The 16,655-nt window shown below is 41.7% G+C and overlaps 2 protein-coding genes across 13 annotated transcripts in view; one reads left to right on the top strand and one right to left on the bottom strand.

Annotated features, from left to right (window-relative positions):
* Window positions 1-16,655, bottom strand: part of LOC129769399 (cell adhesion molecule Dscam2) — a 405,723-nt gene that overhangs the window by 242,795 nt on the left and 146,273 nt on the right. The gene's annotated exons all lie outside the window — the stretch shown is intronic.
* On the top strand, window positions 7,730-10,114 carry LOC129769401 (uncharacterized). 2 transcript variants are annotated; one of them, XM_055771664.1, is made up of 2 exons: window positions 7,730-8,821; window positions 8,878-10,114. In XM_055771664.1, the coding sequence occupies exon 1, from the start codon at window positions 7,797-7,799 to the stop codon at window positions 8,778-8,780; it is 984 nt and encodes a 327-aa protein (XP_055627639.1). In that variant the 5' UTR covers window positions 7,730-7,796; the 3' UTR covers window positions 8,781-8,821; window positions 8,878-10,114. The 2 variants fall into 2 exon arrangements, with proteins under 2 accessions (XP_055627639.1, XP_055627640.1); XM_055771665.1 differs by having other exon boundaries at window positions 7,730-8,826.

The raw sequence follows: 16,655 nt of genomic DNA, 5'->3' as shown, positions 1-16,655 counted from the left end.
TACACTGACAACAACGTGTGTTTAGTTAGCTGGTCTCGTTTGTCACGATTTAACTACTATACAACGGCCATAAACCATACAGTTATCGTTTCTAACTATTTGACACAGTTCATTGTGTTTCTAAAGAGTGCCGGAGTCCCACTGGATAAAGTGACCCTTGTGGGTCACAGCATGGGAGCGCAAATCAGCGGTCAGGTTGGATACAACTTAGGTGGAATGATTGGCAAAATCTATGGCTTAGATCCAGCTGGTCCATGTTTCACCTTCCCTATAGATCGAGGTCTACAGGTCCGATTGGACAAATCCGACGCAAAGTTTGTTCAGACGATAATTACATCGAAATGCACCATAGGAGTGTGTGTTGGCGAAGGTCATGAGAATTTCTACCCGAATGGAGGGGATTCACCGCAGGCGAATTGTATTGCACCTATTACGAGTGATGCCGAGTTTGCGGACCAGATTATGTGCAGCCATTTGCATTCCAGGACACTATTTACTCTGTCGTTGAATCCATCGAACGTCTACAGAGGTAACCGTTGTTCTGAATGGATTTTGTATACATGGGGATTCTGTTTTTACCAGCCAACCAGCTTGCTCGGAGTTCGTAGCTCTAAGCTGAATGGTGATTTCTATCTGAGGACATCCGCTTTCTCACCGTATACTGTTTGATTACAAGATAAATGCTCAACTTTGCATGTATTCATTTGTGCCGAGACGGATTCCAACTGCGTCCTATGAAACCGAAACAATATGTTTCATTAAGATTTTTGAGAATTCTTTAGTGAACAAGAACATGAAATGCAATAAAGTACGAATGTTTCCATTGTAATGCAACGAAGTTGTGTTATCATAAAAATATGAAGCTGGTAAACTATAAAACAATCTATTTCGCATAGAGGTTACTAACCATTTTTGGAGAACTTCACAACGAAAGAGTTGTAATAATTAGCCTCATTTTGAAGTTTATGAGTGTACATAATTGTTACGTTCCATCAATGCTAGTGAAAATAAATGCAAAAATGTGAAAATCCGTCTGTAATTCTCTTAGCAAAATCAATTTTTATATACAGCCATTCCAAGCCAAACCGATAGAGTGATTCTCGGGTTTTTGTGGAAAGTGGTAGTTTTGTTCCTTATCGCCAAATATAGACTTGTATTTTGAATATTTATTTTTTTCCCTTAGGGGGCTCATTTCCATTTTAGAGTAGTCTGAAGGTTTAAATTCCCCCCACCCCTTTTTTCAAAATTGACTTTTTTCAACTCATAACTTTAGAAATGCTGAACCGATTTAGATGATCGACATATAAAATTAAACCAAATAAGCTAGTCTTTTTTAAAAAGAATATAACAGTTCGGCTGAATAGTTTATAATGTAACACAGTAAAATAATTTTTTTTTTGAAAAATTCAATTTTATTATTCAACATAATTGCCTTCGATTATAGCGATCATGCAACTTTTCGATACCATTTTTATAGTACTCTTTCTGTTTTTCCAAAATAGGCCTCAGTTTCGGTAATCACTTCATCATGGTTCTCAAATTTCTTGCCAGCGAGCAATCTCTTCAGGTCTGCGAACAGAAAATAGTCGCTGGGGGCCAGATCTGGAGAATACGGTGGATGCAAATTCGCCATCGTTTTCATTAATTTTTAATTTTTCCATTTTTGACGTAGAACTACGTCTTTCATTAAGGGTGCCAAAAAAGAAAACAGGTCACGTCTTTATGAAATAAAGTTAACGTTAATAACTATTTTTGTCGCGAACGGATTCTGGCGATTCACATACCAAACGAATCGAAAATTCCCTAAGATTTGTTTGATATGCTATACATTACAATCTCATAGTCTGTATATGGTTTAAATTGATGAAAATTTGAAGCATTCCCATTTCCTTATACATTTGTTCTGTCCATTTGTGTGCTTTCCCGAACAGAGCTGTCAATATCGAGCATTTTATCGAAGAGCAACGAAGAGGAAATCGTAAGATGTAAAGTCACCGTGAACAAAGGAAAAGAAGAAAAACGAAGGGGTGTTTTCGCTTGCCAGTAGCAAAACTTTCTCCACTAAGGATGATTGCTGTGATTATCTCGAGCATGTATTACGAGCACAAGAATGAATCATCAAACAATTATCGTCAAATGATTTTACAATAAAAAACATTCCAGGGCGACCAAACTACGTCTACGTTGCTTCTCTCTCAATGCTGTAACTCACGAACCAATCGACCGATACGGATTGAATTTTGACACGTATTCATTGACAGATGGTGCTTTGTGATATTCAAGTGGATTATTGCAAGAGGCGCCATCTAGACGTCAACCTTATGAACTTTTCAGGCGAACTGTTTGTTTATGCGAAAAGGAATTTTGAGCATCCCGAGAAAACGTGATCCACAACAACCAAGCGATATTGTTTTCCTCTTTTCCCACACAGTATCGCTTGGTTTGTTTCACTCGAGCAACAATTACTCAGAGAGACCAATTCTCTCTAGCGATAACGTTTTTTGATGTTGCTTTGATCGATGTTTCTGATAAAACAGCTGATTGTATGAAGAGGAGAGATAAATGTACCGTCGTAAAAAAAATACACGTCTTTGGAAAATAAATGGAGTTCGCGTTTAGTCCGTTCAATGTTTAATGATTAAGTTATGTGTTATGTGTTATGAAGTATCCGAAAATTTAAATACGGTTGCGCGCGAACATTTGGTCCTTCGAACCGGATCGTTTAGAATCAGTTTTTCGGATACTTCGTTTAAATTCATTTGCGTAAAGTGTGTTACGAACAATAGCGCACAATTGAACTTACTTGACAATTGGTGAAATAAAGACAATTCTGTTCGCCTTCGAAGTTGAATCGAATTCAAAATACGCGGATTGAGGTCACGGAGTATACAGATTAACCAGAGTTTATTTGATTCGGATCACCAACTGTTATGTAAATTGTGGAGTTCATAACTGAAGCTGAAAAAGAGCGAAACTCCCAACCAGTGAAATTGGAATAAAACAACGCCATCACTTGTGCACCATTGTGGAGTGCAGCTACAATCACCATTGCGCACTGGAAGCTGGGTTGCTGCACTACTGGATGAAGGATTTGACCAGGGAAGTACTGCTCATTCTGTAAGCTTGGTGCATGTGGCTTAGAAATAATAAAGGAATACGACTAAAATAAATAAATAAAAGTGCATGCGAGTTTCATTTAATTTGGCTTGGCCTGAGTTTTTTTTTGTCTGGTTGTGTTTCAAAATCTGCTGGATTTTGTGGTTGTTATATTTTTATCCTCATTGCAATCACATTCTGCCTTCTGTCACATCGAGATTCGCGTATCGTGGAACGTAGAGTAAACCAATTTGAAGTAATAGAAATCAGTGAGTGTTATCAGTGGAATAAATACTTACGAAACTATCGAAATGAGCAAGGAATTGAGAGCACTCACAAAGCGGGAACGGCAGATGCTGAATAGCTTGGACGTCGTGCAGCAATTTTTAGAGGATTTTGAATGGGACAGGGATGAGTGCCAGGTTGAAGTTCGGTTGCAGCTGTTGCAGGAGGAGTACAAAGAATTTCTCGAAGTTCGCAACAAAATTGAAATTATCATGGAAGATGCGGATTCTGAGAAATTTGCTGCGGGAGATGAAGATGAAAAAGAGGAAGCAGATCAACTTCGAGAAAAGGCCAATTTTGACGTAATGCGGCAGTTTCAGAATCGGTTTTGTGTGCTGAAGGCACAACTTTTGAAGCTAAAACCTGTCAGTACAGCAGTTTCGAAATGCGACAGAGATCAATCTAATTATGGACAGCAGACAGCAGCATTTTCTCGAGTTAAACTTCCGGAGATTTCCCTTCCCCACTTCAGCGGTAATATAAAGGATTGGGTTACGTTTCGCGATACCTTTTATAGTCTGATCCATAACAACTCGCAGTTGACGGAAATGGACAAATTCACGTACCTGAAGTCGTCACTCACAGGAGAAGCTCTCCAGGAGGTAAACGGCATCGAGTTGTCTGCGGCCAACTACGATGTAGCTTGGAAGACTCTGGAATCCAGATACGAAAACCGAAAACTCATCGTGAAGGATCATCTGGATGCACTCTTCTCACTTGAACCTCTGAAGAAAGAATCTTACGATGGTTTGAATCATCTTATCTGCGAGTTTGAGAAGAATTTGCAAATGTTGGAGAAAATAGGTGAGATCGTTTCCGGTTGGAGTACATTGTTAGTCCACATGTTATGTTTAAGGTTGGATACCACGACTCTACGTAATTGGGAGACTCACCACAACAGTAAAGAAGTCCCTACGTACGAGAAACTTCTGGCATATCTCCGTAACCATTGCTCAGTTTTGCAGTCAGTTGCTTCTGCCAAACCTTCAAATTTTGATCAGCGTCAACCCAGAGTAGCAGTGTGTCACACTACATTGAAGACCCCGGCCAGATGTCCCTTTTGTACCGATCCCTGGCATTCACCTTTCCAGTGTCCAACATTCCATTCAATGAGTTTACCAGAACGAAACGATGCTGTATCTCGCTACCGGCTATGTAAGAATTGCCTTCGTCCCGGACATGTCTTCAAAGATTGCGATCGAGGAACCTGTCATCACTGTTTTCAAAAACATCATTCGATGCTGCATGTTGGGCAGATTAAACACTCCGTTCCACAGCCGCAATCCACATTCGCGATGTTGAATCCTCCATCGCAACAACCACAGTCCACGCAACACAACTCACTCCAACAGACACACACTCAGCCACAAAACACACACACAGCCAACTCGCATAGCACACAACGCTCACAGTTCAGCACAGATCATGCCACCACAAGCCAGAATTATGTAGCAGTCCCTGCCACACCAACACCCGATATCCTTCTGTCAACCGCACTCGTTCGTATGAGAGACAACTCTGGAAATTCACTGCTGGCTCGAGCATTGTTGGACTCGTGTTCGCAGCACTGCCTTATGACAAGAGCTTTTTCGAAAAGGCTTAACTTTGATGAAACTTCAGCATATCTGTGCGTGCAGGGGATTGGGTCGTCTCGTAATATTTCAACAAAAGCAGTTAAGGCAGCAGTTTGTCCAAGATCACAAATAATTTCACCATTTGAAGAGGAGATGCAGTTCCACGTGTTGCCAGAATTGACGGTGCCGTTGCCGACGACGAGTTTCAATCCGTCCACTTGGACCCTTCCTGACGTGAAAGTTCTGGCAGATCCGCAGTTCTATGAGAGCAGTCCAGTAGACGTTATCATTGGTGCAGAACACTATATGGATCTGCTAACCGATGGCAGACAAAAGGTAACCGACGATGGACCTACGCTACAAAACACGGTATTTGGTTGGATCCTATCAGGAAGGATTCCACGCAGCTCCTCCAGAATGACCCAGTCAATCACGTTTGTGTGCTCCACGGCAGAGATTGAACAGCAGCTCACAAGGTTCTGGGAACTAGAAACCTGTAACACTACATCCAACAACTCCATCGAAGAAACAATCTGCGAAGAAATATTTGATAAGACGACAGTCAGAGATTCATCAGGAAGGTTCATCGTTACACTACCGAAGAAAGAATTCGCAATTGAACGTCTTGGCGAATCGAAAAGGATAGCAATTAATCGGTTCAGAGGATTGGAACGACGCTTCTCTGCAAATCCAGAACTGAAGCAGATGTATACTGATTTCATCCATGAATATTTACACCTTGGACATATGCAAATCGTTACGGACAGATCTGAAAAGGGAACATACTATCTGCCACACCACGCTGTTTTAAAACCAGAAAGCACTACAACAAAACTTCGAGTTGTGTTCGACGCTTCGTGCAAAACAACGACCGGAGTATCTCTGAATGATGTCCTTCTAGTTGGCCCTGTTGTACAGGATGATTTAATCAGCCTAACTTTGCGCTTTCGGTTGTATCAATATGCTCTTATTGCGGACATCGCCAAAATGTACCGCATGATTCGAGTTCAACCAAACGATAGACATCTGCAGAGAATCTTGTGGAGGGACTCCTCCGACCAGCCCATCAGCTCATTCGAATTGACGACCGTTACGTACGGAACAGCATCCGCACCATATCTGGCGACCAAGTGCCTGCAGAAGTTAGCAGACTATGGTCAGCAAACTCATTCGCTCGCAGCATCCGTCATCAGAAATAACTTTTATGTAGACGACCTGCTATTGAGTATAGGTAGTATTGATCAAGGCAGAGAACTCATACGTGAAATCATCGAATTGATGGAATCAGCCGGTTTCTCTTTACGGAAATGGAATTCGAATTCCCGAAAACTCCTATTGGATGTACCAGAAACCCTGAGAGATGATCGCACCATTCTAGAGCTAGATTCGTCCAGCGCTCCAATCAAAACCTTGGGTTTGGCTTGGGAACCAAGTACAGATAATTTCCGATTCCATAGTCCTAAGTGGAGCATGGCAGCAGATATTACAAAAAGGGTTGTGTTATCAGATGTCTCCAGAATATTTGACCCCTTAGGCTTGGTTGGTCCGGTGGTGGTGAAAGCGAAGATTTTTATGCAAGAGCTCTGGAAATACGAATGCAGTTGGGATGAGCCTCTCACTGATAGTCTTCAACAACAATGGCAAGAATTTCGGAGAAATCTTGTAGACTTGGATGGCATGTCCATTCCTCGTTGGGTCGGAGTCACCGCAACTGTGAAGTCCATACAACTTCACGGATTCTGTGATGCATCAGAGAAGGCATATGGGGCATGTATATTTGTAAGAACCGTCGAGGACAACGATACTGTTTCAACACACCTCTTGATTTCAAAATCACGGGTAGCCCCTCTGGAAAATCTCAAAAGAAAAAATCGTCGGCAGTCCATTCCTCGACTTGAGTTATCTTCAGCACTGCTTCTTTCACATTTGCACGAGAAAGTGATGGCCAGCATCCACATCGAAGTCAAGTCATATTTCTGGACGGATTCGATGATCGTAAAATGTTGGCTTACTTCAGCACCATCCAGGTGGAAGGAATTCGTTGCGAATCGAGTCTCCGAAATACAGCACCTGACGAGTGAAGGAGTTTGGAATCATGTAATGGGAGTTGAAAACCCTGCTGATATTATTTCCCGGGGCATGACTCCAGCGCAGCTACAATATCAATCCAGTTGGAGGCATGGGCCTGTTTGGTTACAGCTGGACGAATCGAATTGGCCCCAACCCATCCCAATCCAGGAGGAAGAATTAGACAAGTCAATTATGGAAGAGAAAAAAGTCATCACAGTAGTTCTACATGCAATCAACCCAAGTGAGATATTCGGCTTACGATCATCATTATCAGATTTAATTCGACTGACAGCACTCATCCGCCGCTTTCGCTTCAACTCACAAGCTGCTAACCGGAATCGTCGCAAGCATGGATTCATCACCGCTGAAGAACGCGACGAAGCACTGAAAATTTTAGTTCGTCTGTCCCAGAAAGAAGCATTTCCACAGGAGTTTGCTGACTTATCCAAGGGTGAACAGGTTCAGGAGTCCTCTAGAATAAGTTCACTTCATCCGCAGATAACAGACGGCACTATTTGTGTTGGTGGCCGGTTACAGCATGCGCTGTTGTCAACAACTCGGAAGCATCCATTCATATTGCACCATCGACACCCGCTAACAAGAGCAATTGTATCATATTACCACCGTAAGCTGTTTCATGCAGGTCAACAACTCTTGATTTCCACTGTCCGTGAACGGTTCTGGTCGACAAACGCTCGAAACCTGGCCAGAAAGGTTATTCATGAATGTGTTCCATGTTTTCGCAACAGACCCAGAATACACGATCAACTGATGGCAGATCTTCCACCGGAAAGAGTCACTCCTTGCATACCATTTCAGCGAGTTGGAGTCGACTACTGCGGGCCGTTTTGGATTGCGTTTCCACATCGCCGAGCTCGTCCAACGAAATGTTTTGTAGCTGTGTACGTGTGCTTGGTTACAAAGGCAGTGCACTTGGAGCTGGTCGCTGACTTAACAACACAGGCTTTCTTGGCATCACTGAAACGCTTTTCATCACGCCGTGGCAAGCCCAGTCTGGTAATGTGCGATAATGCCACGAACTTTGTTGGAGCCAGACGAGAATTGGACGAGCTATGTACGTTGTTTAACAACCAACAATTCCAACGGACTATTTCTGCAGAAGCAGCGGAAAGCAATATTGATTTTCGGTTCATACCCGCACGTTCCCCAAACTTTGGAGGACTTTGGGAGTCAGCAGTTAAGTCCTTCAAAACATTATTTAAGCGGACCATTGGCACCCACACCTTGCTGTATGATGAGATGCAGACTGTTTTAACACAAATCGAAGCTGTGCTAAACTCGCGACCACTGACTCCGGTGAGCAACGATCCGAACGACTACGAAGCGCTAACACCGGGTCATTTCTTGATCCAACGACCTTTAACTGCGATTCCTGAACCTGATTTGGACGACATACCTGTGAATAGATTGTCTGCTTGGCAACGGACGCAATATTTTATGCAATGCTTGTGGAAGAAATGGTCGGCACAGTATCTCTCGAATCTACAGAACCGCACTGAATGGACGAAAGAACGCGATAATTTGACTGCTGGTACTATGGTGCTGTTGAAAGATGAAAATTTACCACCATTGAAGTGGCAACTTGGGCGGGTAGTGGAGTTGCATCCCGGATCTGATGGTAATATTCGTGTTGTTACCGTACGCACAAGGGAAGGAATATATAGGCGTGCAATATCCAAAGTCTGTATCTTGCCCATCCGTGATAACATTAATGCATCATCAGAGGAGAACTAGGACTCCTCCAACGGCGGGGGTCGAGAGGCCCCCGCACACCAGTTAAGTTAATTACATTTTTGAATATCAAAAATCTAACCAATCATTTTTCTCGCAGTCGCATTTTGTATTAAATGGACATCGTTTGTTTTGACTTCACCAGAACTGAGCTTAAATCAGAGTCGAGGTAACCCGTTTTGTTCTTGGTGGTGGAAAGTAATTGCATGCAGTGTGAGGGTGTAGCAGTTGCGCTGGTTACCGAACCAGTTATGTTTGGTGTGGTCCACACCTATACAGCCGTATCGGCTGTCTCAGACGAACCTCAGTTAATCACAGTTTTACGTTTGGTATTTTCGAGGCACACTTGACATCAGCGAGGCCTGATCCTAACTGGGGAATACCGACGTAATGTAGACGTCATTCTGTCTGCAGAAGGAACACCAACGCCAGGAGGCGCGGGCGGAGGCCATCCGGCCTCCGTTTCAGGGAAGTCCTTTTTTGTAACATCATTTCGGTTTAAAAAAGCACCCTCTCATTTTATTCATAGCACCACCGCAAGCGACGAACGGTATCAGGCACGACCAGTCAACACAAAAAGCAAGCACCAGCAAAACAATGAACAGGACAACTGCGACTGCGGAGATAACGTTCCAAATCGTCAACAGAAATTACAGTTACTTTCAACAACAATCTCATCATTTACTAGCATCAGAAACAACCGCAGACAAAGTGTATCAGGCGCATCATCAACGTGTCAACTCCCATCAGCAGAATATAAACACGAACTAAGAACTTGGCAGCAACAACAACAGCAAATGAAACGAAAGAAGGATCACAACAAAACTCACACATATTGTAGAGCACAATCGGCGAATCTAGGTCAAGTTCATAGTACCGTTACCCTCACCAGACGTAAATAGTAGCACCAACAATGACCAGATGATGTAAACAAACCGGGATGTACCGTTACCACGGAGAGCGCTGCCTATTTCCGAAGTGTGTGCCAGACAACCTCTGTTCTCATCGGTTTCGTAGTAGCTAGAATAGGACAGAAGCAATTGAAATGCAAGATATTTCAAGGCGGCCGGCATGTTTATGCGAAAAGGAATTTTGAGCATCCCGAGAAAACGTGATCCACAACAACCAAGCGATATTGTTTTCCTCTTTTCCCACACAGTATCGCTTGGTTTGTTTCACTCGAGCAACAATTACTCAGAGAGACCAATTCTCTCTAGCGATAACGTTTTTTGATGTTGCTTTGATCGATGTTTCTGATAAAACAGCTGATTGTATGAAGAGGAGAGATAAATGTACCGTCGTAAAAAAAATACACGTCTTTGGAAAATAAATGGAGTTCGCGTTTAGTCCGTTCAATGTTTAATGATTAAGTTATGTGTTATGTGTTATGAAGTATCCGAAAATTTAAATACGGTTGCGCGCGAACACTGTTAGTACTTGCAAAAATTTGGATTTTGTTTTCGAAACTATTGACTGTATTTGTTTTTTATAGTTTACATGGCTTTGGCTTAGATGGTGCTTTTTTATATTTTTTCTTAAAAATTGAGGTTGTTTCACATAACATATCTAAAAACCAGAGGTGTAAATTTTATAAAAACCTAACGAAATACATATTTTAAGCAAACATGAGAAAAAAGAGAACATATTTCAAGCAACAAAAAAAAAATCGTGTAGTATCTTCACCATTAAATTTAGTTGATGTTCCTGGAATTTCTTCCAACGTTGTTTGTCTTGTAAGTTTTGTGGATTCCTTTCAAATTTTGACGTAGGACAACCTCTTTGATTTCTATTCAGAGAAGTCACTCTATGAAATGTGGCATGTAACGATCATTAAGGAATTTCAAATGCATATTACGCAAATTTGCCATTGCGATATTTGTTATACTGTATATCATTAGACGGGAAATGTATTTAGCAATTTCGACGAAGGATTACGTCTTCGGGAACATATTTTTCAGCCATTCCATGCCAAACCGATATAGTGGTTCTCAGATTTTCTTCAAGAGTGGATGTTTTGTTCTCTATCGCAAATTATGAGACCCGAATTTTTCTATTTTTTGTTAGGATGACCAAAAATAACTTTTTTCAAAAATTCAAAACTTTTGAACTACTAGACCGATTCAGATGATCGACATATCCAATTAAAGCCAATCACCTGGTCTATACCTGCAGAAAATTTAAATTCTGCTCTCGTTATTATTGATTGTATTCGTTTTTTTTATTGTTTTCATAGTCTCGGTACCAAAGGTGTTATATTTTTTTATATTTTTTCTGGAAAGCTGAGGATTTTTTACACTACATATCTCGAAACCAGGGAAGCGTTTTTTTCGTTTTGGGTTATGATTTTTCAAAATTAGCCGATGGTCCAAAACATAATTTTTTTTCCCATTTTTTCCACTACAAAAATTCATATTGATTTACTCGACCGATTCAGATGATCGACATATCAAATTAAGGCCAATGAGATATTCCTGTTTGAAGAAATATTTTATTTATTTATTTATTTATTTAAATCTGATTCATCTGACATCTGTGGTCTTAATGAATAAATATATAATAATATAGTACAATTATTTATACAATCGACGAACTAGTTAATCTTTTTTTAAAGCGGCTGGATGTCACGCCGAAATCAAATAGATCCTCCACCAATGTGAAAGTTCGAATCATCGACGACAGCGATTCATTGGATCCGAATAAAGTACGATGAAATCTGTTCTGTAGCAAAGTTCGCTGTCGGGGAGGTCGTTGAGCAGCACGAAGGTCCAGTAATGAAAGTAGCCGAGCAGAATCAACTTCCCCATTGAACAGCTTTGATACGAAAATTGCCTGTTGTATTCTGCGTCTTCTCTCAAGAGTGTCCATGCTTAAAAGTCTGCATCGATCCGGGTAAGTAGGAAGATTCAATGGATCGCGCCAAGGTAGATGACGCAAGGCCAACCGGATGAATCTTCGCTGTACACGCTCAATCCTCAAATTCCAGAAAATCACATTTGGAGTCCAAACAACGGCTGCAGTTTAGAGAATTGGTCGTACTAAAGCGCAATATAAGGTCTTCAAGCAGTATGGGTCAGTGAAATACTTCGCAATCTTCGAAATAAATCCGAGCTGTCGGATTGCCTTAGCAATGATTGAGGTGTAATGAGCGTTGAAGTTCAATTTCTGATCCAGCACTACTCCAAGGTCAGTAACTTTTTCAAATTTTCCAAGCAAAGCACCGTCGATGCAGTAATCAAACTGTAACGGACTTTTGGAACGATGGAACGTCATGACGGAGCACTTCGGTACGCTGATAATCAGTTTGTTTAGATGGCACCAGTCAACAAACACATTCAGCGAATGTTGCAAGTTTTGGCAGTCTTCAGCTGAACGGATCAGGCAGAATATTTTCAAATCATCAGCATAAATTAATTTGCAGTTCAACCCTAATTTCGCAGCAATGTCATTAAAAAATAATATGAACAACAAAGGGCCTAAGTTGCTTCCTTGAGGGACTCCAGATAAGTTGCAGAAGCACGAGGAAACGCAGCCATGAATTTTAACGCGCAGTTTTCTTTCCGTCAGGTATGATCTCATCCACGACACGAGTTTTGCAGATGATCCGAGACGAGATAGTTTAGCTAATAGTATGTTGTGGTCGATCCTATCGAAAGCCGCCTTCAGATCGGTATAGATGACATCGACTTGAGCCTTGCCCTCCATAGCAGTAATGCAGGTGTTGGTGAAGTTCAACAGATTCTTAGTGACCGACCTGCCGGGCATAAATCCGTGCTGATCGGTAGAGATGTAACGCTTGCATTGAGTAAGAATAACTTCACTGACGATGATCTCAAATAGCTTGGACGTAGCCGACAAACTTGTTATTCCACGATAGTTCCTGACGTTTCGCTTATCACCGTTTTTGAAGACAGGAAACATGAAAGACTCCTTCCAAATTTCAGGAAATACTCCATCATTGAGTGATCGGGTAAAGATGACAGAAAGTGGCTCGACTAGATCAGCAGCGCAGCGGCAGAACAATACCGATGGTATGCCGTCAGGACCCGGCGAAAGCGAAATTTTCAATTTTTTTGCAGCGGAGATCACCATGGCAGGAGTGACCACGAACGTCGTCAAACTTATGACGTCCGAAGGAACACCTAAGGAGGCAAACTTAACTTGAGCTTCACTGGCTGGTATATGGTCAAACACGGATGTAAAGAACTTGGCGAAAAGCTCACAGCATTCAGTATGAGTATTCGCTTCGACGTCGTCATAGAGCACGTTGCTTGGGAGGGTTGAGTTTTTCCTCTTACTGTTGACGAATTTCCAAAAGTTTCTCGGATTTTGTCGCAGATTGGTTTGCATTCTTAAGACGTGGGCCTTGTACAAAGTTGAATTCAGCTTACGATACGCATTACTTGCATGTTGAAATCTGAGTTTGCTGTCAGACGATTGTAGAACACGATGTTTTCGCTGAGAGGCGTTTTTTCGCGTTTCAGCTGTCGAAGTAAAGTCGTACTCCAAGAAGGAGAAACTGGACGTCTTCTGTGGGGTACAATCTCCCGCAACCACCGTTGAATGGTGAAACAGAAATCGGAGGCCATTTGATTAACATTTTGACAGGTATTCAGGTATGTCCAGTCAAGAGTGGGGAGGTAATAACCAAGTGCATCGTAGTCGATTTTTCAAAAATCGGGGGTGTATTCATCGGCAACAGGATACCCGTCACTGTACTGGCACGTACGAGGTACTGGTAGAGATATTTCCAATGGTGGATGATGCGTATCCACGGGTAACAGTGCAACAACAGCTGTATTGACGATTACATTACAGTCATTTGAACAAAAAACAAGATCAAGAGTTAGATCCAGTTGATTGCGGTGCCAATTGACTTCACTTAAATTCAAAAAGTCCATTCCATCGATCAGAGCAGCACTCGACGCAGATACCGTCGAAGCTCCTGCTGGTAAAACTTCGCCGCCAGCACTCTGCAACCACTGTAGGCGAGGCTGGTTGTAATCACCACAAAGCAGTACCTGATCTACACATGTAGCATTGTCACAAAGATCAAGAACAGAGGCCACATGTTCATCTATCAACTCCACGACTACGATCAGGTGGAATGTACACAGCACCGATTGCTAATCGTTTACTTCCGATTGCAACGACGGCAAACACCTGTTCCAATCTTTCCCCGTGAGGCGTGTGGATTTGCGAATAGCGATAGCGATGGTGAACCGCTATTAATACGCCACCGAAGCTCGTTTTATTGCTGTTTATACAACTACGGTCACAACGAAAAACGTTAAATGTCGATCCAAAGATTTGCAGAGAATCTATACAATCGTTTAATCCAGTCTCTGTTAATATGATGACGTCGTAGTTACAGTCCGTAACCGCCAAAAGCAAATCGTCGATTTTAGTCCTAACACCTCGGACATTTTGGTAGTACAGCCAAACACAATCGACGGGGCAACAACGGGTTGTGGTGGCAACCATACATTGGTTGTATCGCTAGAACCAGTGGACGGATGACAATCTGAAGAACCAAAAACACTGTCGTACTTGCCGAGAACAGCGTGGTGGAAGACCCCTTCTCTGACCCCACTCACAGGGCCAGGACGACTGCTGAGCGATGGCTGGAGGATCTCGACTGTGGCAGGGGGATTAGGGGCTTCCATGGAGCCAGTTTCGTAGCGTCCTGGAGATGAAGCTTGTTGTGCAGAGGATTCATTATGGTGTTGTGGAGAACCAGAGGTAATAAAGCTGTAATATGAAGGTTTTTCAGCGTATCTGGTGCTCGTAATAGGAGGGTACTTGCCAGAGAGCGCAAGTTGGAAGACCCCGTCTCCAGAACTGAACACAGGGCCAGGACGACTTGGAAGCTGGGGGTTGAGTTTGTGATGCAGCGCGACTGTGCCAGACGGATAAGGGTCTTCCATAGTGCCAGAAACGGTGCGTCCTGTGTTCTTTTCTGATGCTATGTCGAACCCGGACGAGATGAGATAGAGCCGTTTTTTTGGTTGAATTCAAAAGCACGGACAGTGACTCCTTCTTACCAGTACCAAGGATCGCCGACCACATTAGATAAATCTTTACTGACTGTCACTTTAAACGAGACGAATGAAAGGTCATCCAGACTTTTCCCACGAGGAACGAGCTTGGTGACTTTGATCAACGAAGTGTCCACATTTTCAATTTCATGAATGTGTTGCTTTACGTCACATTCTTTCTGATCAGGAGTAAACGGAGTTATGTAGAAAGCGATCATATCGTCGGACGGTCCAGCTTTAGCGACACTTAAAGTACCACTATTACTTTGTGCAACATTGTTACCATTTTGAGTTTTACCATCGTGCAAAATATTCTGACCGAAAATGACAGAATTGGTTTGATTACCGTTACGTTCAGATCGAGCGAGAAACGATTTATTCGAGTTAGGCGCAGCCGGTGTAGATGCAGTCGTGTGAGATTTGGTGCTGGACTGCTGGTTCGATAAAATATGCACTCGCCTGTTACCCACAACGAGTTTTTCAGATTGTTGTCCTACTGAATTATTGACTTCGTCTAAAACCTCGAAAAAGGATGACTCATCACAGGATCTCGACCGATTGATAGGATCTATGGTATCATCGAGATTCAACTGATCGATGTTCTGATGAAAAGTAGATTTTTCTAGCGTTTGGTTGTTTAGCATGCCTTGCTGTTTGGAACCATAGAGCGTTTTGTTAATGGTTCGAAGATTATCGCCATAATTGCCCAAGCGCGGACCCATGGAGTCACTACGTATGAGCAACTCTCGTAAGGCTTTGATAATTATTTTCTCACGATTAAACACAGAAGGGTTGAAGTCCAGTCGGCAAGAATCGCAAAACCAGAGCAGTCCAACTTTCGCTGAACATGCTGAATACTGCAGTTTTGATAAGCCAACACAGGTATGATGAGGCCACATGAGCCACTACAATTTATTACCCGGCCAGAGCTTAGAGAGATATTACACTCTGAATAAAAATGAATTTTGTTTTCGTAATTATTGATTATATTTGTTTTTATAGCTCACATCGTTTCGGGAGCAAGGGCGCCATATTTTTTATATTTTTTCCTGAAAGCTGAGGTTTTTTCACATAATATATCCGAATACCAGAGAGGTGTTATTTTTCGTTTTTAAGTTATGGTTTTTGAAAATTAACATGTTTTCAGTTTTTATTCAACATTTCTATGCGACTAGATTGGATGTATGTGATCATAATCCAACTAATTGGCAAATGTGTTATTTTTTCAAAAAAGCTAGTTAGTAGTAAAATCATAACTCAAAAATGAAAAAAAAACATCTCCTTGGTTTCGAGATATGTTATGTGAAAAATCAGGTCGTTTTACATTTGAATGGAGATTTGCGTTCTTTAAGTAGATGGTTGAAGTATAAGCAATTGAAGTTGAATACAAATAAAACTAAATTTATGGTAATCTCACGAAATCGTTCTAATGAAAACGTCTCAATTGTAATTGATGATGAGACCATTGATCGCGTTCGGGAGATTAAATATCTTGGCGTGATTATTGATGACAAACTCAAGTTCAATACTCACATTGACAATGTCATCAAGAAAAATGCCAAGAAGTATAGAATCTTATGCCGATTGAAAAACGATTTAGCTATTTGCAGCAAAATACAGCTATACAAATCAATCATCTCTCCTCATTTAGACTATTGTTCTTCCATATTATTTTTAGCCAATGATACACAAATATCGAGATTACAGCGTTTGCAGAATAAAATAATGCGGTTGATTCTAAAATGTAATAGATTCACTTCCTCATCTTTGATGCTGGACGCTCTAAAATGGTTATCCGTGAAGCAAAGAATTGTCTATTGAACTATGGTGTTCATTTTTAAAG

Source organism: Toxorhynchites rutilus, chromosome 2, assembly GCF_029784135.1.
Source record: "Toxorhynchites rutilus septentrionalis strain SRP chromosome 2, ASM2978413v1, whole genome shotgun sequence".
NCBI lineage: Eukaryota > Metazoa > Arthropoda > Insecta > Diptera > Culicidae > Toxorhynchites > Toxorhynchites rutilus.
This window is presented reverse-complemented; position numbering and strand designations above follow the sequence as displayed.